Source organism: Sphaeramia orbicularis, chromosome 3 (assembly GCF_902148855.1).
Source record: "Sphaeramia orbicularis chromosome 3, fSphaOr1.1, whole genome shotgun sequence".
NCBI classification, from domain to species: Eukaryota; Metazoa; Chordata; class Actinopteri; order Kurtiformes; family Apogonidae; genus Sphaeramia; species Sphaeramia orbicularis.
The window spans coordinates 9,044,516-9,072,379 of NC_043959.1; the positions used below are offsets into that span (position 1 = coordinate 9,044,516).

Consider the following 27,864-nt stretch of genomic DNA (forward strand, 5'->3'; position numbering starts at 1 on the left):
ACATATAGAAAAGGGATTTATTGAAGTGAATGGGAGGGAAAAGAAAACGGAATTTGGCTGATGACAGTGAAAAGTGACTGAGGTAGGCCAATTTGACCATCACGTTTAATGGTGAAAACAAAGTCCAGAAAATAACTGACCGCCTTCCAGAGATTTACACTTTGAAACAATAAATTTTCAATGCACATAGTTGTGGTTGTAACCTCCGTTTTCATCACATATTTCTCTACACTACCAGCACAAATTCAGATGTTCCCACCTCGTGTGTCACAGCAGAAGAAAACAAAATGACATGGAAAAAGCAATAATGGATTCTGACGTTGAACATTTGTCATCATGGAAAGATGATGCGTACAAAGTTATGCTCAAATTCAAGAAATTTCACACTGCGTATTGTAGATAAAGCAGCATACATATTTAATATCATATTACAATTCATAGTTTCACCTCAGTTGTCTTGTTTAATGTCTGCCATCATCAAAGAGAATACAAAAAAATAGATTTGGTCATTATTTACAAGAACACGTAATTTCCGAACTATCAAAGCTGAGGATTTAAGGAGGAGGAGAAGCTTTGATAAGGGCAGACATTATTTAGCTATGATTTAAAAATATGCCCTGTGAGGGTTCAGAGAGAAGTTTCACACCAGGTCAGCAGAGAGTATTGGCATACTGGTGACACTACACACATAACTTACATTAAAAAAGTACAATGCAAAAATAAGTTTAAGACAAGGAGAGGACAGCCATACATGAAATCCAGTAGTTGACTTTAAAATGTATTAGACATGCACTCTTTTTTTTTTTTTTTTTTTTTTAGGTTTTCTTGGGTTTTTTTTCTTTTCAAGGGGAGCCTTAAAATACATAATCATCAGAAACTGGTCTTACATAAATGGTGAGAAAACAAAAATGTTTCTTAAAAAGGTTCATCTTTGCTATTATTTGAGATTACAAAAATTGGTGTCCACGTCGTGTTTAAAAGTGGACCGTAAAGACTGGAACACGGGAGCATCAAAGATACAGATTTTCTCCAGACAACCCCGTCTACCTGACTGGCCAATAACAAAAACCACTCCTACTGTAATATGAAAACTGGGGGATACACTGGGGCTGCTGGGAAGTGACTGGGAAATACGAGTTCAAAACAGTTCACAACTTTTAACGTGGTGAGGAATCTCAATCGTCGTCATCCTCCTCGCCTTCTTCGTCCAGTTCCCGTTTTCTCTTCTGACCTCGTTCTTCTTCTGAAGAGGAAGAAACAGTAGAGTTGAATAAAGTGGGGCTGCTCAATTAATCACACCACAATCAAATGTGCAACTATTCCTTCAATTATTAAACGAGGGTTACGCTGTCAGGGGCTGACAGCGAGGGTATATCCCCAAAATGACCCCAATCCTCTGCTATATAATAAAGCAAATAAATGACAGAATGTACGCAAGATACCAACTGAATTTTGGATGACTGATATGAACCAAATTTGAGCTTGATTGGCCTGCTACATCTATCAACCCTCCGGTATCCAGGTGCGCCTTTTAGGCACACTTTGCACTTCCTGTTAAAAAACTTCATATTATTTTTCACAATTTAAATAAGGTTAGAATTCAAAAGTTGTTCATTTTTGCATGATCTTTTAAATTCTGGCCACCAAGTAAAATGTGCACATTGTAAACAAGAGAAAATTACAAGACCAGCATCTGCCTCCCAAGTGTGCACAAAACGCACTAGTTCTTCCATTTGATATGTATAATTTACAAAAATAAAATCAAATTAAAGCAGAAAAATAAATCAATATATAATATTTAATATTTTGATTTATAGGTGTGCCTTTTTGGCACACTTGGTGACAGATGCTAGTATTTTTGAACATTTGACCTAGCACCAAAAATAATAATGCAAATTAACCAATGTTGGAGTTGATCATTGACATATGCCAGGCTGCAAAAATCAAATAATATGTGATCCACTTTTTATGTAGTATACTGAAAAAAATAATTTGTGTTTTTCGCATCCAAAAAAATGGTTTGTTTACGTTACAAACACGGCATTTAAAGGGTTAAAAAATGTGACAATTATTGAGTATTTGGTATTTTTATTTATGGCTCAAGTCGATGAAATAGAAAAAAGTGTAAAAGAATTAATAACAAACTGTATGAAATTTTTTTGACATTATTCTACAAGTGTGCCAAAAAGGCATGCTTGGTGCTTAGTAAGGGCCTTGCTGGACGGGATACCGGAGGGTTAATAATGTCCAAAAAAAAAACAAACTGATTTTTCCAACAGAAGTGCCCCCATTTGGACAAGTGATAATATTCGTGGAACACCCAAAATCAATAGGGTTCTTCCCCTAGGGGTCACCTACGGTGGTGCTTAAGGGGGATAGTTATCACATTCACATGAAGGGTATCCGGCCTAAACAGTGTCAAAAAATTATTTGCTGAATAATGTCAGAAAAGATATTAGATATTTGTTGGATGATCAATATGAATCAAGTTTGAGCTTGATTGGCTGACTATTTCCTTAATAAAGTAAAAAAAAAAAAAACAGATTTTTCAACAGAGGCTCCCCCAAGCATTTGGAAAAAAACACACCACCTGGTGTCCAAATATGACAACATGTAAACTCAAGGTAGTGGCATGTAGAAAGATAATTGTTAAACAATCAATATGAACTCAATTTGAGCTACACTGACCTGATAGTGCAGTGGTTCCCAACCTTTTTTGGCTTATGACCCCATTTTAACATCACAAATTTCTGGCGACCACAGACATTCAAAACGGAGACATTTTTTTGCTAAAATTAATTTGTTTTTGATCATGTAATAGTTTGCTATACTATGCTACAAATAAACATTAATTTCAGATGACATTTAGTCTATATAATGTATATTATTATGGACGGAGGCAGTAAATCCAGGTGTAGATTACTGCACAAAGGGTCAGGATATGTACAGTCAGTCCAGCTGTGATTTACAAGGAGGACAATTAATACTGAACAAACAAGAACTGAAACTATGAATTATGAAAGAGCTGCAGCATCTGAAACTGACCACAATGAACATTTGACACATAATCAGAACCACAGATAAACAGAACCACACCTAAACAGAACCACAGATAAACAGAACCACAGAGAAACAGAACCACACAAACAGAACCACAGTGCTGCAGTTTCAGCTTCACTTCGTCATGTCTTCTATGTATTGTGATTGTCTCTCTCAAATCACCATATATTTTTTATTAGTAATTGTTTTTTATTTTTATCATTTACTACAAATTTCAGGTGACCCCATTTGAATTCCAGGCGACCCCACATGGGGTCCTGACCCCAAGTTTGAAAAACACTGTGATAGTGGCAGAATAATGGTCAGAGAACCAATTTTTCCCCACAAAACGGCGCCCGGTGAATGAAAATGACACCATTTGAACTCTGGATGGTAGCGAGAAAATGAACATTTGTAAGACAATCAATATGAACCAAATTTGATCTCAGTCGGCCTATTATTGCTTGATTTATGTAAAAAAAAAAAACTGATTTTCAACTAAAGTGCACCCATTTGGATGACTTATAATACTCATGCAGAAGCTGAAATCCGTAGGGTTCTTCCACTATGATGGTTATCAAGGGAGAAGAAATCCAACCAAATCTGTCCTAGTTATCGTGTTCATATGAAGGCTATCCGCATGCCGTTTGGGGTAAAAACCAGTATATCCCCAAAACTCAACTTCAGGGATATAATTATTAGATTAAAACCAGGTACATATAGGTTAATTCTCCTTGACCACGGTACTGATGAAGATCTGGAGTTGGTCCCTGAGGCTTTCAATGGTAGCTCACTCCGTGTGTTTACATGACAATGTTTATTCCTGGTTTAATCTGATTAAAGGTTAGATCCTATTTCAGATGCCCATGTAAACACCTTATTCCAGTTGAAAAAGAAAAGTTGGGATTACATTTAAACCCAGTTAAAGTTACTGGTTTAATCCACTTTTGAATCCGGTTTAAATTATTCCTGGGACATGTAAACCCTTTATTCCATTTGGACTTTATTCCTTCCATTCTGCACATGCTCGTTGTCTTGTCCTGTCACGATGACGCACACATTCTACGCTGGTGGAAGAATATGCACTGCAGTCTAGTCAACCCAAACCGTTCCAGTGGGCGATTCTGATGGGATCTACCAGCCTGGAAAACCCTGAAGGAAGAGTTCACCACTTGTTTTTTATTCATTCATTTGTCATGCACTAATGAGTTCGATAAGTGTTCAAAACCGTTTACACTGCAGTGCACCGATTGCCTTGTTCTCGCAGCCCTTCCGTTAGCTTAGGCTAGCCTAGCTTAGCATAATGGCTTCATTCCTATGGTCAGACGTAGCCAGGCTTTTATAGGTGATTCGTAGTATTTTATGAGTGATTTTGTGAAATTCAGTTCTCCCTAATCATTACTGTACTCCGGTGGGGTCAATATGATCACAAATTGAGGCTCAAATCATGGCCATGTGACTTACTGCAGTAAGAATATCTGGGGAAATAAAAACTAATGCAAAGCTAAAATGGTAAAGCAAAGCTAATTTAGCGCATGCATCCCTTCCAACAAAAAGATTTTCCAACTTCCGTCAACACAACAGTCCCAAGATTGTATGAGTGCAGTAAGTCGCAGATCTAAAGAAATAATTAGGGAGAATCGGATTTCACAAAATCACTGACAAAATACAACAAATCACCTTTGAAAAACTGGCTATGTGTGACCATGGAAATGTAGTGACTATGCTAAGCTAAGCTAACAGAAGGGCTGCGAGAACTGAATAAACGTTTCTCATGTAAACCTTTATTCGAGTTTAACATTTCCATGTAAACAGAAGAGAAAATACTTTAGTTCGGATTAATTTCTTCTGGAAAAATAAACTGGATTTTAAAAAAATCAAGTAACCGTACCCACTGTCACTAATGTGTGCTATGTACTAATGCTAGGTACTGTGTGTGCATATTAATATGGGTAAAAGGCAGAGACCAAATTTCCAAAGCAAGTTAATAAAAAAAAAAAAAAACTTTAATTACCAAATCCCTATCACAATCTTAAACTCCAGATTTAGGGTGATATGACTGCAGTAAAGAGGAATAAATATATGATGCAGAGCAGAGAGGTTCCAATTCTTGCATTCTTTAGATTTTTTTTCTTAAAACACAATTTTGTTATGGCTCTGTCAAACTGCAAAATGACTTTGTCACCATATCATGCAGTCATATAGTAAGTCAATACAACTTGGAAAATTTTCTTCCAGGTTTCTCTAAATGTAAAATGTGAGGAAACATGACCACTGGACTGGACTGGACAATGAGGCCAAACATTGTTTTAAATGTTTTGGGTTTTTTTTAGCATTTGATGAGTCACATTTTTTCGCTTCTATATGAGATCAAAAATATATAAAAAAGGTGCTTTACTACAACTAGATATTGTTTATGTAAAATTTCAAAGGCAGCAGTTGCAGTAGTGTCAATGTGCACAACTTATAAAACAAAAATTTAATTTGAAATAGAAATATGAGATAAACTCATAAATCCATGTTGACAGGACATTTTACAAACAATTGGTAGTTTTTTTTCAGTATTTGATAAAAAAAAATAAAAAGAAATCATATAAAGCCAATTACTACTGCTAAAAAAAAGTTTTAAAATGTAAAAATTGCACCCAAACTGATCAGATTTTTTACAGTTCTTGATATAATGATGAATTACTTTGAGTTAGATATTCAGTCATCAGGTTTCAAAAGCAGTAAAGTCAAAAACGTGTAAGTTACGTTCACTATCAGCTTCTTCAACTTAGAAACTATCATCTTACATCAGCCTTTAAAAATCTACTATCAGCTGACGTCTCAGATAAAGCTCTGCTGACGAGAGGGGACTGGAGACATGTTCAAAGGATATATTTATATTTTCAATTTTTGTTGAGCAAGAAAAGTCTCCAGAGGAAGAGATCATCTTCATTTGGGCATATTTTCCTGATTTTCAGTCAACAAACATGATTATTGAAATTAGGGATGTAACGATATGAAAATTTCATGTCACAGTTATTGTGACCAAAATTATTACAGTTATCCTTATTATCGCAGTATTTATACGTATACACACACTGAAATAATGTAACCAAGTTGTATTTTGAAATAATAATAGGCACAATGTACTTTCTGTTGGCAGAAACATTAAAATATTACTATGTAAGCATCAAATATACAAATGTGCATTAAAGATGGCATCTTATGGACATTGTTCGACCATTTTCCAGATCAAGTTTGAGTTGTTTTATAGATGAGATGAGATGAGATGAGATGAGATGAGATGAGATGAGATGAGATGAGATGAGATGAGATGAGATGAGATGAGATGAGATGAGATGAGATGAGATAAGATAAGATAAGATAAGATAAGATAAGATAAGATAAGATAAGATAAGATAAGATAAGATAAGATAAGATAAGATAAGATAAGATAAGATAAGATAAGATAAGATAAGATAAGATAAGATAAGATAAGATCAGATCAGATCAGATCAGATCAGATCAGATCAGATCAGATCAGATCAGATCAGATCAGATCAGATCAGATCAGATCAGATCAGATCAGATCAGATCAGATAAGATAAGATAAGATAAGATAAGATAAGATAAGATAAGATAAGATCAGATCAGATCAGATCAGATCAGATCAGATCAGATCAGATCAGATCAGATCAGATCAGATCAGATCAGATCAGATAAGATAAGATAAGATAAGATAAGATAAGATAAGATAAGATAAGATAAGATAAGATAAGATAAGATTAGATAGATAGATAGATAGATAGATAGATAGATAGATAGATAGATAGATAGATAGATAGATAGATAGATAGATAGATAGATAGATAGATAGATAGATAGATAGATAGATAGATAGATAGATAGATAGATACTTCTCCAGGAAATGTGCAGTACCTTGAGTTTTCAAAATGCGGTAATCAAACACGGTTATCATAATAATTACAATTTTAACGGTAATACTAACCATCGGGAATTTTACCACGGTTTATCGTTATACCGGTAATCGTTACATCCCTAATTGAAATTAATGTGAAAAATCACCCAGCCCTTTGTGGCCACAGCTATACTCACCTTCATCATCCTCATCATCAACCTCTCTGTCATTCAGATCTTCCTCCTCTTCCTCCTTTGTTAAACACAGAAAAGACAGAATAATAAAGTCTGACTGGACATGCACTTCAAATACTTAGAAAAACTACTATGCTTATATGCTCCTTGATTGGGATTATAGTAATGTACATCCTCAACTACGCAACAACACACTGATTTTCATCAAGTAACTTCAACAAAAAGCTACCACAGCACTTCAACCTTTACCATTTTAAATTTTTCTAAAATTTCCTCCTCTAAATCTGACAGACTTGTTCTGTTAACCTCCTCAGACCCAGGAAATGTCAGCAAAGTACCAGCTTTTTTTGTTTTTTATTAAATCAGTGCCTATATTGGAAACATCATAATGCAACAGTTTTTTCAGATGCAGTTTTTAAATTTTTTTATGGAATGTCCTTTGTGATGGACAGTTTTCTTTTCTTTTTTTTTTTGTATAAAATTGTGAAACTCTTGTCCACAAATGTAGACAGAAAACCATAGCTGGGTCTGAGGAGGTTAAAGAAGAAAAAAAAATTAAATATCAGCTTCAACATTTCGATCTGCATCGGGTCAAGAAAAAACCTGATGTGTTTTCAGATTAAAATGGCAGATTTCGCTAAAAGGGAGTGTTTGCATTCCTACAAAAATTATCAGAGAACTTTTGACAAACATATTTTACATTTGTCTGAAATTTTATTACTAAAAATTGTAAGTATTAAAAGCTTTGTTTCCACTATGTGGTACCGGCTCTACTCTGGTACCAGGTACTATTCCTGGAGGCCATTGCTGTTACAGGATAGGACTGACTTTAGAGTACCTGGTCATGATAACGATGCTGGAATGATAATCAGCTAAATGTGCTTAGAGGTCTCATTTATGTCTTTGTGCATAAGAAATCAATATAAGTGAGTCCCCAAAGGAACTTTGTGTTGGTAAATGCAAGTTCTGCAAATGGACAGGATTTCAGTTCTGTTGCAACATGTTGATGGTCATATGAACTATGTTTTCAGGTCAAAAATGTCCAATTTCATCACAATTAATGCTATATTTTCATGTCACAAATGGCCAAATTATATTTGAACTGAATTGACCTGAAAAACAAATACTCTATTCTTTTACATTCCCCAATTTTTCTTACCAGATTATATACTACATATCACGTTTATTTTTACAGGTTGCAATATGGAGTATGGTGCTGATCCATCCTGCTTATGTTACGCCAATACATACATTAAGAATATCACAAGTCACTTTTGAAATCAACAGTTTTCTAACAATAAGCATTTTTATAAAGAAATAACAATTCTATATTGTTATTTCCTCTTTAGTATGATGATAAACTATACAATAAATAATTCTGATCCTAGTTTTTGCACAGGGATCATTTGTGGAAACGGTGACATGGCTGCCGAGCATCAGTATGATGGGATCCGGAACAACCATGTCACATCCGTCCACTGACACATTTTGTGTTTTTGTGTCAGCTGTTATTGTTTTACATCCACAATACTAACATTTATGAATAAGAGGAGAGTTAGCAATAGTAAGTATATAAGTTTATTCCTAATAAAGTACTGGTACTGACCAGAGCATCATGGGTAATGTCACGTCCGTCCACTGTCACGTCTGTCCACCAGCAAAAGTTTTCACATACACGTGCTATTCAAAATCCAATATTTCTGAAAATATAGCTTCCACTGTCAAATAATATCAGTAGTCTGTGCACAAAAGGATTAGAATTATTTCAACACAGTTCTCTGCATTTCTTACAACTTTTTTTTTTTGACAAAAATGGCCACTCATTTGACCCCCTAAGTAAATTTTAGCCATAATCGCCTTTTTATTTCTTCAGCTTCTGCATGAAGGTCCTTTGGTAACTCTGTGCTGTCGTCCGCTGTCAGAGTTGCCCCGTCAAGCTCACGCTGAATCTTTTCATTGGCCACCAAGGACAGAAATGACTGAACCTCCTTGACCGACCACGGTGTCATTTTGCGGGCTGTCATCATGAATGTATTTAGCCTACCGGTATATTAACTGTCAACTTCAGAATCTGGTTTGTCAACCTAGATTCAGAAGCAATGACAAATCTCTGACCAATCAGTGGTCTGCAGTGTTTACACGTCGCATTTTAGTATCTCTTCACCCCTTTTGGAACCTCAGCTGAGCACATGCCAAAAAAATAGTACTGGGTACCAGATTCCAGGTACTTTTACGTAATGGAAACGCAGGGGTTTCGATAATTTTCAGAGTTGACGGTTATTTGTTAAAAGTAGGTGGCTCTTCCCAGGTGGCAGGGGTCCGGTGGCCACCAAGGCTGAAGCCTCCCTATGCCACATTCAAGCAAAAAGACTGTTCTCCATACCTCATTTGACCTAATTTTATGACCAATTTCAAAGCTGAACAGAGCACTATGCCTGTATGCCTCTAAAGTCAAAGTGTAGACCTCATAACAGGTTAAGACTAAAAAAAAAAAGAGTGGCCTTGCTCCAAACTACATCTAGTGATCTCCATTTACATTATTCTTTGTTCATGTATTCTTCATATATATTTATACATTTTGTATTTGTTGAAGGTCAAATCAACTTTAAAATGTTAGTCATTTGATAAAAAGATACATGCTCCTGGATCTTGTATAAATCTGATGGTCAAATTAATTCAGACTGGGAGATCTGATCACCAAATGTAAAAATATGCTGATAACTACTACTCCAGATATATAGGTTTAATAAGGGATACTAGCTGGTTTTGGATTTTTGCCAGCCCATGTATAAATTTGTAAATAAAGTTTCCTGAAGCTGGTTTGTTCTGTTTAAATGTGAATATTTCATATTCTATTTCCAACCACCGTCATTATGCCCCGGCAATCCAGGTCAAAGCAGCTGTAGTTCCGTGTCGTCCACACAGGGGATTGTAGGGTCACATTCACTGGCTCAACAGACCTTTGACCCTGTACAGAGGTTGACATTTTCCCCATGTGAACGAATGACCATATATCCAGCAGGGGTCACTAGTAATAGTAATCTGGTGACACAAGTAAAGCCCCGCCATCCATACGTACACACATTTATTTATTTTTTATTTTCGGGTGGGAGGTTTCCAATCTTGTGCCGGGCGGCAGAAAAGACCTGACCTGGGCTCCAGAGCGGAAAGTAGCCAGCGACACATATTAAAATAGTTGGCGGTTATTGAAACCCCTGGAAACGCAACCAGGCCGAGCGGAGTCAAGTCGAGTCGAGCTGGTACCACATAGTGGAAACGCAGCTAAAGAGAATAGTCAACAGATCACATGACCTGGTAATGGTTTTCAGTCCAACTCGCTTTCCTTCATTCACATCTCACCTCTCCACTGAGATCCTCCTCTTCCTCTTCTTCATTCTCCTCCTCATCTTCCTCTCCCTCCTCCTCCTCTTCATCTCCTGGTGCTGCATCTTCATCATACTCCTCCTCGTCTACATCTGAATGCCAAAAGTTTATTAACACCAAAACCATACAAAAAACATGTGCTTAAAGCTATTTTTTTTTTTTTTTTAGGTGGAGCCGTCTACAACGTACCGTCTTCATCTTCCTCGTCATCATCCAGACACTCTGCGTAGACCTCGGCATCAGAATCCGGTGCTTCTTTGTCATCTTTGTCGTATCCATCCAGGTATGTGAGCTGGGGTAGTAGCTTGAACACATTGTCTCTGTATTCATTCAGGTTTGTCACTTCGCAGTTAAACAAATCTAAACTTTTCAGGGTCCCCAGTTCTTTCTGTCAGAAGGACAAGGATGTGGTTGACAAAACACATACTACAGACGGCAATTTCTGGGTTTTTTACTAGAACTTTAGGAAGCTGCTTACCAATGGTTCTATTGTGCTGAGGTCTTTAATCTTGTTGCCACTGAGGTTGAGATGTGTGAGGTTGGGGCATTTCTCTGCCAGGACTTCCAACCCTCCTGAGATCCTGTTATCGCTGAGTTCAAGCTGTCAATCAAAACACACAATGAAAACCTGTGACATCCCCACAGCCACAGCACTTTACAGCATTTCAGGTGGAAAAACACCAACCTTTTTGAGTTTCTTTAACTTCGGCAAGTGGGCGACTGTCGTCAGTCCGACATTGATTGTGCTTAGAAACTCCAGCTCCTCAAACTCATCTGTTAGACCCTCGATCTTGCCTTCATTTGAGCGACAGTTGTCTAGCACAAGTTCTTTGACCTGCAGAGCACACAAATACTGTTTAAGCACTGGTTGGATCTGAGAACATGCGTAGACTTCAGAGTATTTTATTAAATACAAAATGTGCTAAAACAGTGGTTCCCAACCTTTTTTGGCCTCCTGACCCCATGTTAACATCACAAATTTCTGGCGACCCCAGACATTCAAAACAGAGACATTTTGGGGGTGCTAGTGAGCGACACATGGAGTAAGACGTCTTTTCATGAGCTCCTGCAGAATTGTTAATATATCAGTCTAAAAATGCCTTTTCTACATGAAGAACTCGTTTAAAGCATAATTAAGACTACCCAAAACCCACCAAGAGCCAAACATATGGCAGTACACGAAGCTGAATGGATAAAAAACTGGAGAAGTTCAAATACACAGCTAGCAGTCAGCGAGTTAAAAGGACCCAGAGGCAGAACCAACCTACGCCAGCTAACCTGGACGAACTCTCGCTGATAGAAAGTACTGAAAGTGTAATCATGACCGCCGAAAATATCAAAGCCAACATCCTCGACACTGTGAGGGGAGAAATATCAAAAATCATCACAGAGGAACTCAAAAGTGCCCTGGCGGAGGACTTCGACCCCCTCAAATCCGAGCTACGAGCAGTGCGGTTGGAAATTGCTAACACCTCAGCAGCTATCAGGTCAGAAATAAAACAAATGAAAACGGATATTCAAGATGTGAGTGAAGGACTATCGACGTGGTTGGATGAGGTGGCCTCACTGCAAACCATGGTAACCAGCCTTCAAAACCAGATTGTGACTTTGAAAGACAAGTGTGAGGACATGGAGGGAAGAATGAGACAGGGAAACATTAGGATTGCTGGTGTGGACGAGCTCCCGAGCTCCAGCGCGCCAGAGTCAATGTCTAAAATGCTTAAAGAAGTACTCCAGCTGGACCGAGAGATAAAGACTGACCGCTCGCACCGTACGCTTGGCCCTAGAGGAACTCTGGGAGACCAGGTGAAGCCACGAGTGACAATTGCTAAACTTCATTATAACGGAGACGCGGCGGTAATATTGAGGAGAGCCAGAGACCGAGCCCGGCTGATGTACAACAGGAAAAGGATTGCGATAATCCTCGACTACACTTCCAATGTCGCCAGAGCTAGGGCTGTATTCACCGACGTACGAAAGGAGCTTCGAAGTCGGAAAGGAGTCCGGTACGACTTGCTCTATCCGGCCAGACTCCGGATCACTTTTAATGACCAGGACAAGGAGTTTGTGGATCCGAAAAAGGCCATGGAATACGTCCAGAAACTACGCACAGAGCCTGAAGAAGGCTGAACGATTGTTTTCCGGAGTAACATTTTCATATGTCATGTTTGGGTAGCCTTGTCATAATGTAAGGCTGTTTGACTTGATGCTTGTTCTGCATGAGCACAAGTGAGTATTTTTTGGCACACTTTTAGACAGTCTATATCATCTGAGACTGTTTTCTTGCCATTTGCTTAGTGGCTAGGGACTAGGTCCACCACTACTTTGCTCCTTAACTAATGTCAGCTAATGTTAGTGTTGTTTGTTTTTTTGTTTTGCTAGTTCTGGTCCCTTTGTTCCCCAGGAACCCTGCCTCAATCATTAGTACAAGAAGGTTATCATTACCAGCCTGTCAGCTGGTAAGGTAAAAAGGCCAAAGAACTCCATCACAATAAAGATGTTAATCATTTAGACCAGGGGAGTCAAACTCATTTCATTTCAGTTCCACATTCAGCCTAATATGATCTAAAGTGGGCCGGACCAGTACTATGATATAAATATTAAAATAAGAACTGATAAATAATATCAACTCCAAAGTTTTCTCTATGTTTTTGAGTGAAAAAAGTACAATTCCATGATGAAAATATTACACCTACCAACCATACTTGAACATAACATGAACAAATATGAACAACCTGAAAATTCTTAAGAAAAAAAGTGCAATGTGAACAATATTACGTCTAAGCTGATTATTCATACATGTGCATCACAACTTAAAGATTTAGTAACAGGCAGAATATTGTTAAAATTCCACATACTTCTCTTAAGATATTTCACACTGTTTATATTTGTTCAGGATATTCATATTTTTTGTAAAAGGATAGTCTGTAAATGTTACTTTTTTCCTAATTTCACTTTTTTATACTAAAACAAAGAGGAAAATTTGAAGTTTTTTATTATTTACAGGTTATTATGATAATATTTTACTAGTCTGATCCACTTTAGATTGAATTGACCTAAAATGATTTCAACATCCTTGATTATTAATATCTTCAGTGTAATTATTGTATTTCACAAATTCATCCCAGGGGCCAGACTGGAGCCTTTAGCAGGCCGGATTTGGCCCCTGGGCCGCACGTTTGACACCTGTGATTTAGACTTTAAACACTGATTTACTAAGACACGTTAGAGTCTGAGAGTTGTAAATATTATAGAAATAAATAAATACTGCAGTTTCAGAAGACTGTTTCCATTTTCAGTTTCAATAAAAACTGTACCTTTTTTATACCTTCATGTCGTAGGTAAAATAGGACCTGATATTGTGAGTTGTTAAGATTTTTTTTCTCCACAAATGAGTGATGCTAAATAAATAAGTAAATAGTATAAGCTTGCTTACTGAAATATGAATTAAGGGTTAATGATAGGGCTGCAATGCCTAGTTGACTAGCTGATAAATAATCCATGACTTAATTAGTCGATGACAATCTAATTCGTCAACAAGTCGTTCGTGACTTCATGCACTTTTGTTGAAGAATAAATGTTTACTTTATTGCTGATTGCAACTCTTGACTAATTGTTTAATAAAACATTTAGGCACTCTGTTATATACAAAATGCACTTTTGTTTAAGGAAAAAAGGTATTTTATTACTGCGTGTAATATTTGTTGACTATTGAATATTTAACAAACTTCATTACATATTCTAATAGTTGTAAACCAATTGTTCTTGTTAAAGGAAAGAAATTTTATGGTAGCAATGAATATAAGAAAGAGCCATTGTTGGTTTTTTCTGCAGTTCATAATGTGACTGGTAGACTAGTTCTTCCAGTCAGGCATGGAATAATGCACAGGCTGACCTAGGCTGCAGCCTAGGGGCCCCACGTGTGCAGGGGCCCCACACTGATCAGACCATTTCAAATTTTCCTCAACAGAAATGACAAAAAACACCTCCGTCGGCCCATAAAATAAATAAACAACGGATTGGATCGATGTGATCCACATGTCAAATCTATCCAATCCATTGCATTGGTCACTTCATGTGGCATGTCAGTTGTTTTTGATGGATGTTGGGGTACGAGTGTATGTCAGGTGTGTGTAGCGGGCAGGGGTACTTGGCAGGCTCTGAGAACGTCCCATATAATTGCACCATGTAACTAAGGACTACCTAGCCTCAAATACTAGAGGGACACCATCAGTTACATGAACCCAGCCTCAGTTCACCCGCTCGTGGTTCAGTCCCACCCCAGCCCTCATACATGTGGTACCCAGGGTCATGAGTCCACACAGACCCAGAGTGGTACCCAGGGTCATGAGTCCACACAGACCCAGAGTGGTACCCAGGGTCATGAGTCCACACAGACCCAGAGTGGTACCCAGGGTCATGAGTCCACACAGACCCAGAGTGGTACCCAGGGTCATGAGTCCAAACAGACCCAGAATGGTACCCAGGGTCATGAGTCCACACAGACCCAGAGTGGTACCCAGGGTCATGAGTCCAAACAGACCCAGAGTGGTACCCAGGGTCATGAGTCCAAACAGACCCAGAATGGTACCCATGCAGGGTCATGAGTCCAAACAGAGCTAGAGTGGTACCCGTGCAGGGTCCTGAGTCCAAACAGACCCAGAGTGGTACCCGTGCAGGGTCATGAGTCCAAACAGACCCAGAGTGGTACCCAGGGTCATGAGTCCAAACAGACCCAGAATGGTACCCGTGCAGGGTCCTGAGTCCAAACAGACCCAGAATGGTACCCGTGCAGGGTCATGAGTCCAAACAGACCCAGAGTGGTACCCGTGCAGGGTCATGAGTCCAAACAGACCCAGAATGGTACCCGTGCAGGGTCATGAGTCCAAACAGACCCAGAATGGTACCCGTGCAGGGTCATGAGTCCAAACAGACCCAGAATGGTACCCGTGCAGGGTCATGAGTCCAAACAGACCCAGAGTGGTACCCGTGCAGGATCATCTGTGAGTAGGAGGGGCACTTAAAGCCCATCCGTGAGCACTGACAGCCAAACGGTGCATTGTTGCTTGCGCTAAACAGTTGACGATCGGATTTGGTGGTGTGTATAGACTTCTGTTTATAAAAGGTATGATGACTCTTCGCTCATTTGTGTCGAATAAACGCCGTAAATATTCGCTGTATTTGGAAGTGCCTTTGTTTGTGGGTAAAATGGCGGCTTGTCCTAGTTCTGGAAACTAGAGCAACAACGCGGCTACGGTTTGTTTTCATCATCACAGCTGGATGGAAAACGCCACAAAGCCTCGATGAAGGGGCTCACAGAAGCCCCGGTAGTGAATGTAACGGCTGTGTTCGGTCGGTGTGTTCGTGCTATAACGGTCCACGCCGGTTCGCTTTCTCGTCCATCCGCGCGCACCGAGGCTCCGGCCGCAGAATGTCCAATGCGTGGTGTGTGTGTGTGTGTGTGTGTGTGTGTGTGTGCAGAAGGAGAGAGAGACAGAAAAGAGGAAGACAGAGGCTGCAGGTCTGCACAGAGGCTCTGCTGGCCGAACACAGAGGATGGGATCTGAGGATGGGATCTGTATGCACCAGTGATCATTTCTGGACTCTGAGGATCCGCATCCTTCACGCGCACAGTGCATGTGTTAAACCGGTAAATCAGGTAAACGTGTTTCGTATTTAAAGCACATGGAGAGCACAACAAACAGCTGATAAAAAGCACCAGAAGGTGGATTTGGAACCAAAAGGGTCGCGTTGGTAGATTCAAAGTTCCAAATATGGCTTCTTCTGCCAGTGCTTGCCTTGTTTCCACCGCTGCCTTCTACAGCTGGGCTCAGACTCAAAGTGCACATCCCAAACCGGAGCTCGGAGCTGCACAAAAGTTACAGCAGCGAACCTGCACTACCTGCCGACTGGAAACATGATCACAAAGCAACAATGTGCCCCGACGGCTGCATCATCCTTTAACTTGTAAGAAACTTTGTTTGCCCACGCCAAGACCATCACAGCACACATTCTCCATTAGCTGAGTGGAAACATTAGCATTAGCAACATGTGAACCACACTTACATCTGACGGAGTGCGATTCCGCAACTCTAGGTGAATTCTTTTCTTCATGTCCATCCTGGATCCGCGAACCCGTGTTCTGATACACACTGGGAAGAATTCCTGCAAATGCAACTAGCACCTCCAGAGCAGACTGCTGCTGTTCATTCAAACTTGATCCGCTCGGTGGGCGGGACCATAGGGTCAGGATTGTCGTCACCACCGGCCAATCAGAGGAGCGGAATAAAGAGGGAATGGATTTACAGGCGCGTAGACCAATGAGGTGTTAGCTGTTCCACTGGGTGGGGTTTTGTTTTGGGGGTTTGGTTGGTTGTTAACTTCAGTTTATGTGGATAATGTGGTATTTTAATATTTGACACTGAATCCATGTGATGGATAAGTGTGGCCTCGTGTTTATCGCTACATAATTGTCACAGTTTATCTTCCGGGTGACTTTAATCTTCGAATAAAACTGATGATGATGATGCTGTGGTGCGGTTGGGTTATGCTTCTGTCATAGATCAACAGAAGCATCCATGAAAACACACGTCCACGTTATTATACCAAAATAAACGAGTCCGACATTTAAATCAACATGGAGACATTGACAAAAGACACACAAGCTCATGTTAAAGGTTTTTATGCACAATGATTATATAAAAAAAGAAATATAAATGCACAAATGAATATATATATATATATATATATATATATATATATATATATATACAGTACAGGCCAAAAGTTTGGACACACCTCATTCTTCGCATTTTCTTTATTTTCATGACTATTTACATTGTAGATTCTCATTGAAGGCATCAAAACTATGAATGAACACATGTGGAATTATGTACTTAACAAAAAAGTGTGAAATAACTGAAAACATCTCTTATATTCTAGTTTCTTCAACGTAGCCACCCTTAGCTCTGATGACTGCCTTGCACACCCTTGGCATTCTCTTGATGAGCATCAAGAGGTAGTCACCTGAAATGGTTTTCACTTCATAGCTGTGCCTTGTCAGGGTTACTTAGTGGAATTTCTTGCCTTACTGATGGGGTTGGGACCATCAGTTGTGTTGTGCAGAAGTCAGGTTGATGCACAGCTGACAGCCCTATTGGACAACTGTTAGAATGCATATTATGGCGAGAACCAATCAGCTAAGTAAAGACAAACGAGTGGCCATCATTACTTTAAGAAATGAAGGTCAGTCAGTCTAGAAAATTTCAAAAACTTTGAATGTGTCCCCAAGTGCAGTCGCAAAAACCATCAAGCGCTACAACGAAACTGGCTCACATGAGGACCGCCCCAGGAAAGGAAGACCAAGAGTCACCTCTGATGCTGAAGATAAGTTCATCTGAGTCGCCAGCCTCAGAAATCGCAAATTAACAGCAGCTCAGATTAGAGACCAGATGAATACCACACAGAGCTCTAGCAGCAGACACATCTCTATAACAACTGTTAAGAGGAGACTGCGTGAATCAGGCCTTCATGGTCAAATAGCTGCTAGGAAACCACTGCTCAGGAGAGGCAACAAACACAAGAGATTTATTTGGGCCAAGAAACCCAAGGAATGGACCTTAGACCAGTGGAAATCTGTGCTTTGGTCTGATGAGTCCAAATTTCAGATCTTTGGATCCAACCGCCGTGTCTTTGTGCGACGCAGAAAAGGTGAACGGATGGATGCTACATGCCTGGTTCCCACCGTGAAGCATGGAGAGGGAGGTGTGATGGTGTGGGGGTGCTTTGCTGGTGACGCTGTTGGGGATTTATTCAAGATTGAAGGCAACCTGAATCAGCATGGCTACCACAGCATCCTGAAGTGACATGCCATTCCATCCGGTTTGTGTTTAGTTGGACCATCATTTATATTTCAACAGGACAATGACCCCAAACACACCTCCAGGCTGTGTGAGGGATATTTGACCAAGAAGGAGAGTGATGGAGTGCTGCGCCAGATGACCTGGCCTCCACAGTCACCGGACCTGAACCCAATCGAGATGGTTTGGGGTGAGCTGGACCACAGAGTGAAGGCAAAAGGGCCAACAAGTGCTAAGCATCTCTGGGAACTTCTTCAAGACTGTTAGGAAACCATTTCAGGTGACTACCTCTTGATGCTCATCAAGAGAATGGCAAGAGTGTGCAAAGCAGTCATCAGAGCTAAGGGTGGCTACTTTGAAGAAACTAGAATATAAGAGATGTTTTCAGTTATTTCACACTTTTTTGTTAAGTACATAATTCCACATGTGTTCATTCATAGTTTTGATGCCTTCAGTGAGAATCTACAATGTAAATAGTCATGAAAATAAAGAAAATGCAAAGAATGAGAAGGTGTGTCCAAACTTTTGGCCTGTACTGTATATATATATATATATATATATATATATATATATATATATATATATATATATATATATACATATACATATACATATATATATATATATATATATATATATATATATCTCAAATTTATACACTGAAAACATGAATCCATTACAGATGTTTCCATATCATATATAGTATTTTATGGTTAGTATTATGTGGTTGGGCAGATACATTATCAACTGTTAACAGCAAATCAGGATATGCATTCATATTCATGACATTTGTTTTTGATTTATTTATCAAAGATCCAAAGATCTCATGATGCTTTCATGATATGAATAATAAAACACTAAATTCACACAATATGAGTAAAAAAGTACAGGAAATGAAAGAAAATTCCCTCTTTAGTCAACATGATGTTAATATTAAATCATCCAAGTGAAAAATCAGTATTTTCATATGCAAATATATTTCTAAAACCTAGAAAAATAAAAAGAACTTTAAATATATGGCTCATTACAAAAAAGCCATAAGGCCAAAAAGATGCAAAACTGAGATGATAAAACTGAAAACAGGATAAAAGACACTGACTAGACTCTCTGTTTCCCACTGGGTTTTTTGGAGTTTGTCCTTGCTGAGAAGTCGGGTCTAGGGCTGGGGGATGCCCGGGACATTGATCCATTTGCTTTACAAGTGTTTACTGATTACTTGACTGTTTGTTAATTTTCATGGTGTTTTTTTTTTTTTTTTTTTTTTAAATCAATTCAACAATTTCTGTAAAGCCCTGTGAGGAAACTTAGTTGTGATATTGGGCTCTATAAATAAAATTGAATTGAATTGAAAGCAAGATGCACAAAAGTCAAAACAGCAATTTAATATAAACAGATTTTACAAATGTATACACTAAAACATGAATATGTTACAAATGTCTCCATATCATATATTGTACTTCGTGGTTAGACAGATGTATATTTACTGTTAACAGCAAGTCAAGATATGCATTCATATTGGACATTTATTTTGATTTATTTGCCCAATATTTCATGATGCTTTCATGACATCAGTAATAAAACACTCCCAAAACACTGTGAAACTACTGTTTTTTCCATGATATTTTGCTCAAATGAGAAACCGATAAATCAATCAGAGACCATGAGACCCTTGTTCAGTCCTCAGTGAAGGTAAACCCTCTGGAGTCCTTCATGTGGGCGGACAAAGGCTATAAACAGATCATCCACAAGGGGGAAGCAAAGCCTGGGATGAAAGCAGCAGAAGCCAAAGCAACGTTTTCACATCAACTTGGAGAACTGAAAAATATGACGAACAATAGTCCCCTGTGCATTGCATTGCAAGCACACGGGGAATTATGGCTCGTATTCATAGGACACAACATGTTAATGTAATGAACCAACAGGCTAATTTCTGTTGATGCCACCAGTTATCAGGGTGGACCTCATACCGTCCCTGCCCCTCCTCATCCACACAGCTTTATGACTGTGATAAATTATGTGCACGTTCATGATAAGAATGCATGTGAGGAACTGGCAGTAATGGCATTCTTGCTGTTTTGCATCAGCCTACATACTTTCACCATCCACCAAGGCAATCTGCCAATCAGACGCCTTTTTCTCCACTTCACACTGTGATCTGTACTCCACTCCAACTCCCAGCATAAGTTTTAAATGCGGTAACATCACCAATTCAAGCCATTTTATTAACATATTAGTACACCATGGGTCTGCTCCCACCTACTTAGGTGCACTGATAAAGGCTTATGTTGCCCCACGACCACTCCGCTCGTCTATGGAATGTTGTCTGGCAGTCCCGAGACCCTGCACAAGACAATCCAGGCTTTTTTCATGGGTGGTTCCACATTGGTGGAACAATCTACCAAGCACCACCAGAACAGGGAAGGCCCTACCTGTATTCAAGAAGCTCTTGAAGACCCAGCTCTTCAGAGAACACCTGTTGTCCTAGCACTTTCAAACATCCCCTTTTAAATGTATTATCATGTCTATTCTGTTGTTTTTACTTGGTATTTTATTTCACTGTTTTTAAGTGTATAGCTGCTTTTATGTCTCTTTTAATTTATTCTTGTATTTTAGTCTATTATTTTACTTTTTATTCTTCTGTACGACAGGGTTTTAATTGTACAGCTATTTTATGTTTTTAATCTATTCTTGTATTTTTCTTTCATTTTTTGGTTTTTCCCCTGTAAGTCACTTTGCCAAAAAAGCGTCTGCCAAATGCATAAATGTAAATGTAAACATATTAAGTCATGATATCACATTGAATATTAAGTTGTTCTACATATCCGATCATTTCCAGGCCTCTTTCAGTGAAGCTGCACAAGTTCAGAGTGAAATATTAGACGCTTTCAGAGCTGCACTAGTCCATCAAACGTAAATATGACAGAAATGTTCAGTTTTTAAATCTTGACATAATTGCAGCCTGACAGATTTAGTATTTCTGAAAACTACTTTTAAAGGCAGGTATCAGTCACAAATGTCCAACACTGACACTAGTCCTTGAATTTTTTGTAAGATATGTAAAATCTTTAGTTTTATTTCCAACGCGCATTTTTTTTTTTACTCTGAAAGCAGTTTCATCATAAAAAACAAACCTGTTTAGTCCAACTTTAAGCTGTTAACATAATATCATTAATATAATAATATACAGAAGCAAACATATGTAAGTAATTCAGCTAGTACTATGAAAGGTGCAGAGTAGTATCAGACCATCACAGTTTATTTGAGGGCCAGCCACAAAAAATCAGAAATTCACAAGCCTTTAAGTCTGCATCAGATTTGTTAGATTCTAATTGCACTTATGTTGGTTTCTTGTTTGAAATGACCTTTGCATATTTTTGACCAAAAAAATAATCATTTTAATTTATGTTGCTCTGGTAAAAATGCACAACTATCTCAGGACACTTGAAAAATTTAGGTCAAGATCTCAAAATATTCAGAGAGCAGAGCAAAGAAGAAAAGAAAAGATATATACACACCTTTATACTGAAGAGATTTGATTTGACTGACACAATTTCACAAATTAATTATAATAGTTAGAGCAAGTTGCATGTTCTCCCCGTGTCTGCGTGGGTTCTCTCCAGGTACTCTGGCTCCTCCCACCATCCACTGATAGGTTAATGGGTTAATCTAAATCGCCCATAGGTGTGACAGTGGTTGTTTGTCTTTATATGTTCAGTCCTGTGATGAACTGGTCACATGTCCAGGGTGAACCCCGCCTTCACCCATAAGTAGCTGGGATAGGCTCCGCCCCCGTGACCCTAGTGAGGAGAAAGCGGGTTCAGAAAATGAATGAATGAATGAATGAATGAATTTAATTTTTCCACAAAAAATTTCAAGTACCCCCTGAGCTTCCAAGTACCCCTGGGGGCACGTGTACCCCAGTTCGGGAACCCCTGCCCTAAAGGAAGAATTTCTGACAGTTTTGGGTCCTTCTGTAAATGATTCCAGGATGACTGGGCAGTGTATCTAAAAGCTTCTTACCCAAGTCAAACTTCTGACTCCAGGGACCATCATTTATAGAATCTTCTCACACCACAGGACTTGTAGTTTTTACCCTCGGCCCTCGCTGCAGTCATCAATTCGTCCCGTCCGGCTTTGTCGTATCCATCCAGGTATGTGAGCTGGGGTAGTAGCTTGAACACATTGTCTCTGTATTCATTCAGGTTTGTCACTTCGCAGTTAAACAAATCTAAACTTTTCAGGGTCCCCAGTTCTTTCTGTCAGAAGGACAAGGATGTGGTTGATAAAACACATACTACAGACGGCAATTTTTGTTTTTTTTCTTCTAGAACTTTAGGAAGCGGCTTACCAATGGTTCTATTGTGCTGAGGTCTTTAATCTTGTTGCAACTGAGGTTGAGATGTGTGAGGTTGGGGCATTTCTCTGCCAGGACTTCCAACCCTCCTGAGATCCTGTTATCGCTGAGTTCAAGCTGTCAATCAAAACACACAATGAAAACCTGCGACAACCCCACAGCCACAGCACTTCAGGTGGAAAAACACCAACCTTTTTGAGTTTCTTTAACTTCGGCAAGTGGGCGACTGTCGTCAGTCCGACATTGATTGTGCTTAGAAACTCCAGCTCCTCAAACTCATCTGTTAGACCCTCGATCTTGCCTTCATTTGAGCGACAGTTGTCTAGCACAAGTTCTTTGACCTGCAGAGCACACAAATACAGGGTGGGGAAGCAAAATTTACAATGAACATTTAGTTGTTTTTTCTCAGCAGGCACTACGTCAATTGTTTTGAAACCAAACATATATTGATGTCATAATCATACCTAACACTATTATCCATACCTTTTCAGAAACTTTTGCCCATATGAGTAATCAGGAAAGCAAACGTCAAAGAGTGTGTGATTTGCTGAATGCACTCGTCACAACAAAGGAGATTTCAAAAATAGTTGGAGTGTCCATAAAGACTGTTTATAATGGAAAGAAGAGAATGACTATGAGCAAAACTATTACGAGAAAGTCTGGAAGTGGAGGAAGCAACAAAAACGTACCAAAGCTTTTATTAAAGCTCTCAAATCCAAAATCCTAAAGGATCCAACCAAATCCATGAGAAAAATGGCAACTGAACTTGAGGTAGACAACAAGACCGTTAGAAATGCAGTAAAATATGATTTGAAGTTAAAATCTTACACAAGAACACCAAAACACTTGTTGACAACAGCAACAAATCCAACTTTAGCAATTTTTGGGAATCATGTTTATGGCCGCCTTCTAGCCCAGATCTAAACCCTCTGGATTCTGCTATTTGGGACGTTTTAGAACATGCTACCAATAGAACATCACACAGCAATGTCGACTTTCTTAAAGATACTATTACAGAAGAATGGGAGAAGTTGTCACCCGAATATTTGAGGAACACTTGCACAAGTTTCAAGAAGCGTGTGAAGGCAGTTATTGAGAAAGAAGGAGGACACATAGAATAAAAACATTTTCTATTATGTAAATTTTCTTGTGGCAAATAAATTCTCATGACTTTCAATAAACTAACTGGTCATACACTGTCTTTCAATCCCTGCCTCAAAATATTGTAAATTTTACTTCCCCACCCTGTACTGTTTAACCCTTTCATGCATGGTGGTCACTACAGTGAACAGCTATTCAAAGCTGCTCTTGTATATTCATGGATTTTATTGTTTTAGTTCCATATCAGCCAACACAGTGCACAGTAATGCATCATCCCAAACACTGCAATTCATAGCATTGCTGTAACTTTGCTATTCTTGATAAAACTTGATCTGCAATAACATGTTTGAGTGTAAATCAATTTCTTGTTATTGTTATGAGACTGTAATTAACAGGGTTTTTTGTTTGTGTTTTTTAAACAAAAAAGTTTTTTTTTTTTTTGCATATTATCTCCATAAAGTGAGTAATAACTAATATTAGAGTATGTTAAAATGTGACAAATCATCAGATTAGCAGCAATAAAAAAATGTATTTCAAAGTTTTCACGCAATGTATCAGTAAATACATGTTTCTTTCCTTCAAAAATCAAACTCATGGTGTCCAGCTGAGTGGATATTTTTGCAATTCCATGAAAAATAGGTTCATAAAAACAATTCAATCGCTGTGTTTTTGTTTTTGTTTTTTTCATGCCTAAAGAGGAATAATAACACTCAGGAAAACGATCTTGATTAAGGTTCTCAAAATTCATGCAAGAAAGGGTTAAGCACTGGTTGTATTTGAGAGCATGCATAGACTTCAGAGTATTTTATTAAATACAAAATGTGCTAAAACAGTGGTTCCCAAACTTTTTTTGGCTCATGACCCCATGTTAACATCACAAATTTCTGGCGACCACAGACATTCAAAACAGAGATATTTTTTTGCTAAAATTAATTTGTTTTTGATCATGTAATAGTTTGCTATACAATGTTGCAAATAAACATTAATTTTAGATGGCATTTAGTCTATATAATGTATATTATTGTGGACGGAGGCAGTAAATCCAGGTGTAGATTACTGCACAAAGGGAGAATTGGATTTTCCTTGGTCAGGATATGTACAGTCAGTCCAGCTGTGATTTACAAGGAGGACAATTAATACTGAACAAACACAAACTCAAACTGTGAATTATGAAAGAGCTGCAGCATCTGAAACTGACCACAATGAACATTTGACACATAAACAGAACCACAGTGCTTCAGTTTCAGCTTGAGAGTTTGTCATGTCTTTTATGGACTGTGATTAGAGCCCGACCAATATGGAATTTTTGGGGCCAATACTAATATTGGGGGGCTAAAGAAAGCCAATATCTGATATACTGTCTGATAACCGATATATTGGCAGATATATGAAATAAGAAATAACAAATTACTACCAGGAAATATTCAAAAACTACTCATAGAAAGGGAAGGAGGTAATGAATTAAGAGGACAACATAATTTCAAAACTTTAAAAGTGAGAATGGAGTAAAAGTATGAACATGAAGGTGGAGCTCAAAGAATGTCCAAAAATCAGCAAGTTTAAAACGAGGTTAAAAGAGATGGTTTATACACAGTATAAAACTGAAGAAGGTGTTTGAGTAAGAACACATGGTACCGTTTTTTCTGTTTTTTTGGATTTTTGTTTGGGTTTTTTTGGTGTGTATGTGTTGATTTGTTTATGTTTTGTTTGCTTGCTGTTGTTCACTTTATTGTGCATTCATTTTGTGTTGCCTTCAAGGATGTATGTATGTATGTATTTATTTATTTTTTTACTTTTCTGGTATGTCAAATTAAATTAAAACTATACTCAAATATCTGACATAAAAGCAGATCTTTACATAGGCGTTTTCTCCCCTAAAAGTGCGGTAATCAAACAAGGTTATCATGATAATTAGAATTTAAACGGTAATACTGACCATCTGCAATTTTACTGCAGTCTATCATTATACCAGTAATCGTTACATCCCTAGTACATACATATATATTTAAATGATTTAAAGACCTACTGCTTGTTTTGTATTTGTGTTTTATTTTTAATGTTGAATTTGTTGCCTGGCTGTGATGTCATTTTGCGGTGGTTCAACCACTTGAATGAATATATTGGAGAGGAAACACTTCAGTTTTGGCTGTCTCTATGTTTGTGTATGCCAGTTCACCTTAGTATTTGTATGTGGGCCATTTATGGCAATAAACATTTTTTCCAGTAAAGCATGATGGGGGGTGGTGGGGTGGGGCACAAACAGTATTCCTATATAAAATAAGGTGGCCCCATGACCGCCTTCATCCACCTCTGCTTACAGTCATTACTTGTGGCCCTAATGCAAAGCTTAAATCAATAATAAATAAACGTGTTTCGTATTCAAAGCACATGGAGAGCACAACAAACAGCTGATAAAAAGCACCAGAAGGTTGATTTGGAACCAAAAGGGTCGCGTTGGTAGATTCAAAGTTCCAAATATGGCTTCTTCTGCCAGTGTTTGCCTTGTTTCCACCGCTGCCTTCTTCAGCTGGGCTCAGACTCAAAGTGCACATCCCAAACCTGCACTGCCTGCTGACTGGAAACATGTTCACAAAGCAACAATGTGCCCCGACGGCGGCATCATTATGACAGAGTATTAGGACCACATAAGAAAAAAAACCCGCTTATCACTGCGAGAATAAAGTCATTATTTAACGAGAATAAGTCATACTTTTATGAGACTGAAGTCGTAATATTTTGGAAAATTCGACAGTTTACAGTTTTACAGTGAAGGCAACAAGTGAAGCTGCATCTTTCCCTTCTGTTGGACTAAGAAACTCCCAGTAGAACCTTCAGTTTGTTCAGAAACATCAGACCCTGTGTTCAGGTCTGGTGTTTCCTACAGATGAACACTTCATCAATTCCTCCTCCACAAAAGAGGAAATTTGCTACAAATCAGTTCAGTTCTTACAACAAACCCAAATGTGTGCAAACTGTCTTCAAAGTCCTCAGACTCATGTGTTGATGGAGGACAGACTCAGTGTTTGGCCTTTGTGTCTAAACCCCAAATAAAAGAAGAACTGCACTAAAAGTCCACAATTCTACACTGATGAGTAGGTACAACTGCTCATTATATTATGACATTATTCTCATTAACCCTTTCATGTATAGTGGTCACTACAGTGGACAGCTATTCTACAGCTGTTCTCTTGTATATTTATGGATTTTGTTGTTCTTTTCGTTGTTTTTTTGTTTTGTTTTGTTTGTTTGTTTTGTTTTATCACACATATCTTTATTAAAGTTTTAAGACACTACATATCTTTTCTGACATGAATTTGGTAACATTATGTAGATCTCTCCTGAGCATAAACCCCCAGAATCAAAGGCCCTCCCCATAGTTTTCACACAATTTATCAGTAAATACATGTTTCTGTGCATCAAAAATTAAACGTGTGGTGTCCAGCTGAGTGGACATTTTTGCAACTTCATGTAAAATAGGTTCATAAGAATTTTTTTTTTCATAATTTTTTTTTTTTTTATGTATTTTTTCAAACTTTTTAAAACTATTTTTATTTTATTTATTCATTTTCTTTATTTATTTTTTAGAAGAAAATTTTCAATTGTATTGTTTTATTCATGCCTAAAGAGGAATAAAAACACTCAGGAAAAAAGTGGATTAAGGTTCTCATAATTCGTGCATGAAAGGGTTAAAATAACGACTTTATTCTCGTAGTGACAAGCGTTTTTGTTTGTTTTTTTCTGTGGCCCTAATACGCCGCCGTACATCATCCTTTTAACTTGTAAGAAACTTTGTTTGCCCACACCAGGACCATCACACATTCTCCATTAGCTGAGTGGAAACATTAGCATTAGCAACATGTGAACCACACTTACATCTGACGGAGTGCGATTCCGCAACTCTAGGTGAATTCTTTTCTTCATGTCCATCCTGGATCCGCGAACCCGTGTTCTGATACACACTGGGAAGAATTCCTGCAAATGCAACTAGCACCTCCAGAGCAGACTGCTGCTGGGCAGTCAAACATG

At 38.4% G+C, this 27,864-nt stretch overlaps 1 protein-coding gene across 3 annotated transcripts; it reads right to left on the reverse strand.

Moving 5' to 3' along the window:
• anp32a (acidic (leucine-rich) nuclear phosphoprotein 32 family, member A) lies at nucleotides 1–27,864 on the reverse strand. 3 transcript variants are annotated; one of them, XM_030131039.1, is made up of 8 exons: nucleotides 27,712–27,864; nucleotides 22,929–23,078; nucleotides 22,732–22,854; nucleotides 22,539–22,639; nucleotides 10,714–10,811; nucleotides 10,501–10,616; nucleotides 7,144–7,198; nucleotides 1–1,243 (listed from the first exon to the last, which is right to left on the reverse strand). In XM_030131039.1, exons 1-8 carry the CDS (start codon nucleotides 27,763–27,765, stop codon nucleotides 1,176–1,178), a joined length of 765 nt encoding a protein of 254 aa, XP_029986899.1. In that variant the 5' UTR covers nucleotides 27,766–27,864; the 3' UTR covers nucleotides 1–1,175. The 3 variants fall into 3 exon arrangements, with proteins under 3 accessions (XP_029986899.1, XP_029986898.1, XP_029986900.1); XM_030131038.1 differs by lacking the exons at nucleotides 22,539–22,639; nucleotides 22,732–22,854; nucleotides 22,929–23,078; nucleotides 27,712–27,864 and adding exons at nucleotides 11,003–11,125; nucleotides 11,210–11,359; nucleotides 16,591–16,765 and having other exon boundaries at nucleotides 10,714–10,912; XM_030131040.1 differs by lacking the exons at nucleotides 1–1,243; nucleotides 22,539–22,639; nucleotides 22,732–22,854; nucleotides 22,929–23,078; nucleotides 27,712–27,864 and adding exons at nucleotides 6,013–6,030; nucleotides 11,003–11,125; nucleotides 11,210–11,359; nucleotides 16,591–16,766 and having other exon boundaries at nucleotides 7,100–7,198; nucleotides 10,714–10,912.

What these genes read in the sequence shown, in the direction of transcription:
- anp32a (XM_030131039.1), bottom strand. Translation starts at nt 27,765, where the DNA reads ATGGACATGAAGAAAAGAATTCACCTAGAGTTGCGGAATCGCACTCCG. An exon ending in AGGAGGATCTCAGTGGAGAG is followed by an intron (nt 7,199 to 10,500) that starts GTGAGATGTGAA and finishes TGTTTAACAAAG; the next exon opens with GAGGAAGAGGAGGAAGATCT. An exon ending in TGATGATGAGGATGATGAAG is followed by an intron (nt 1,244 to 7,143) that starts GTGAGTATAGCT and finishes CTTCCTCTTCAG; the next exon opens with AAGAAGAACGAGGTCAGAAG.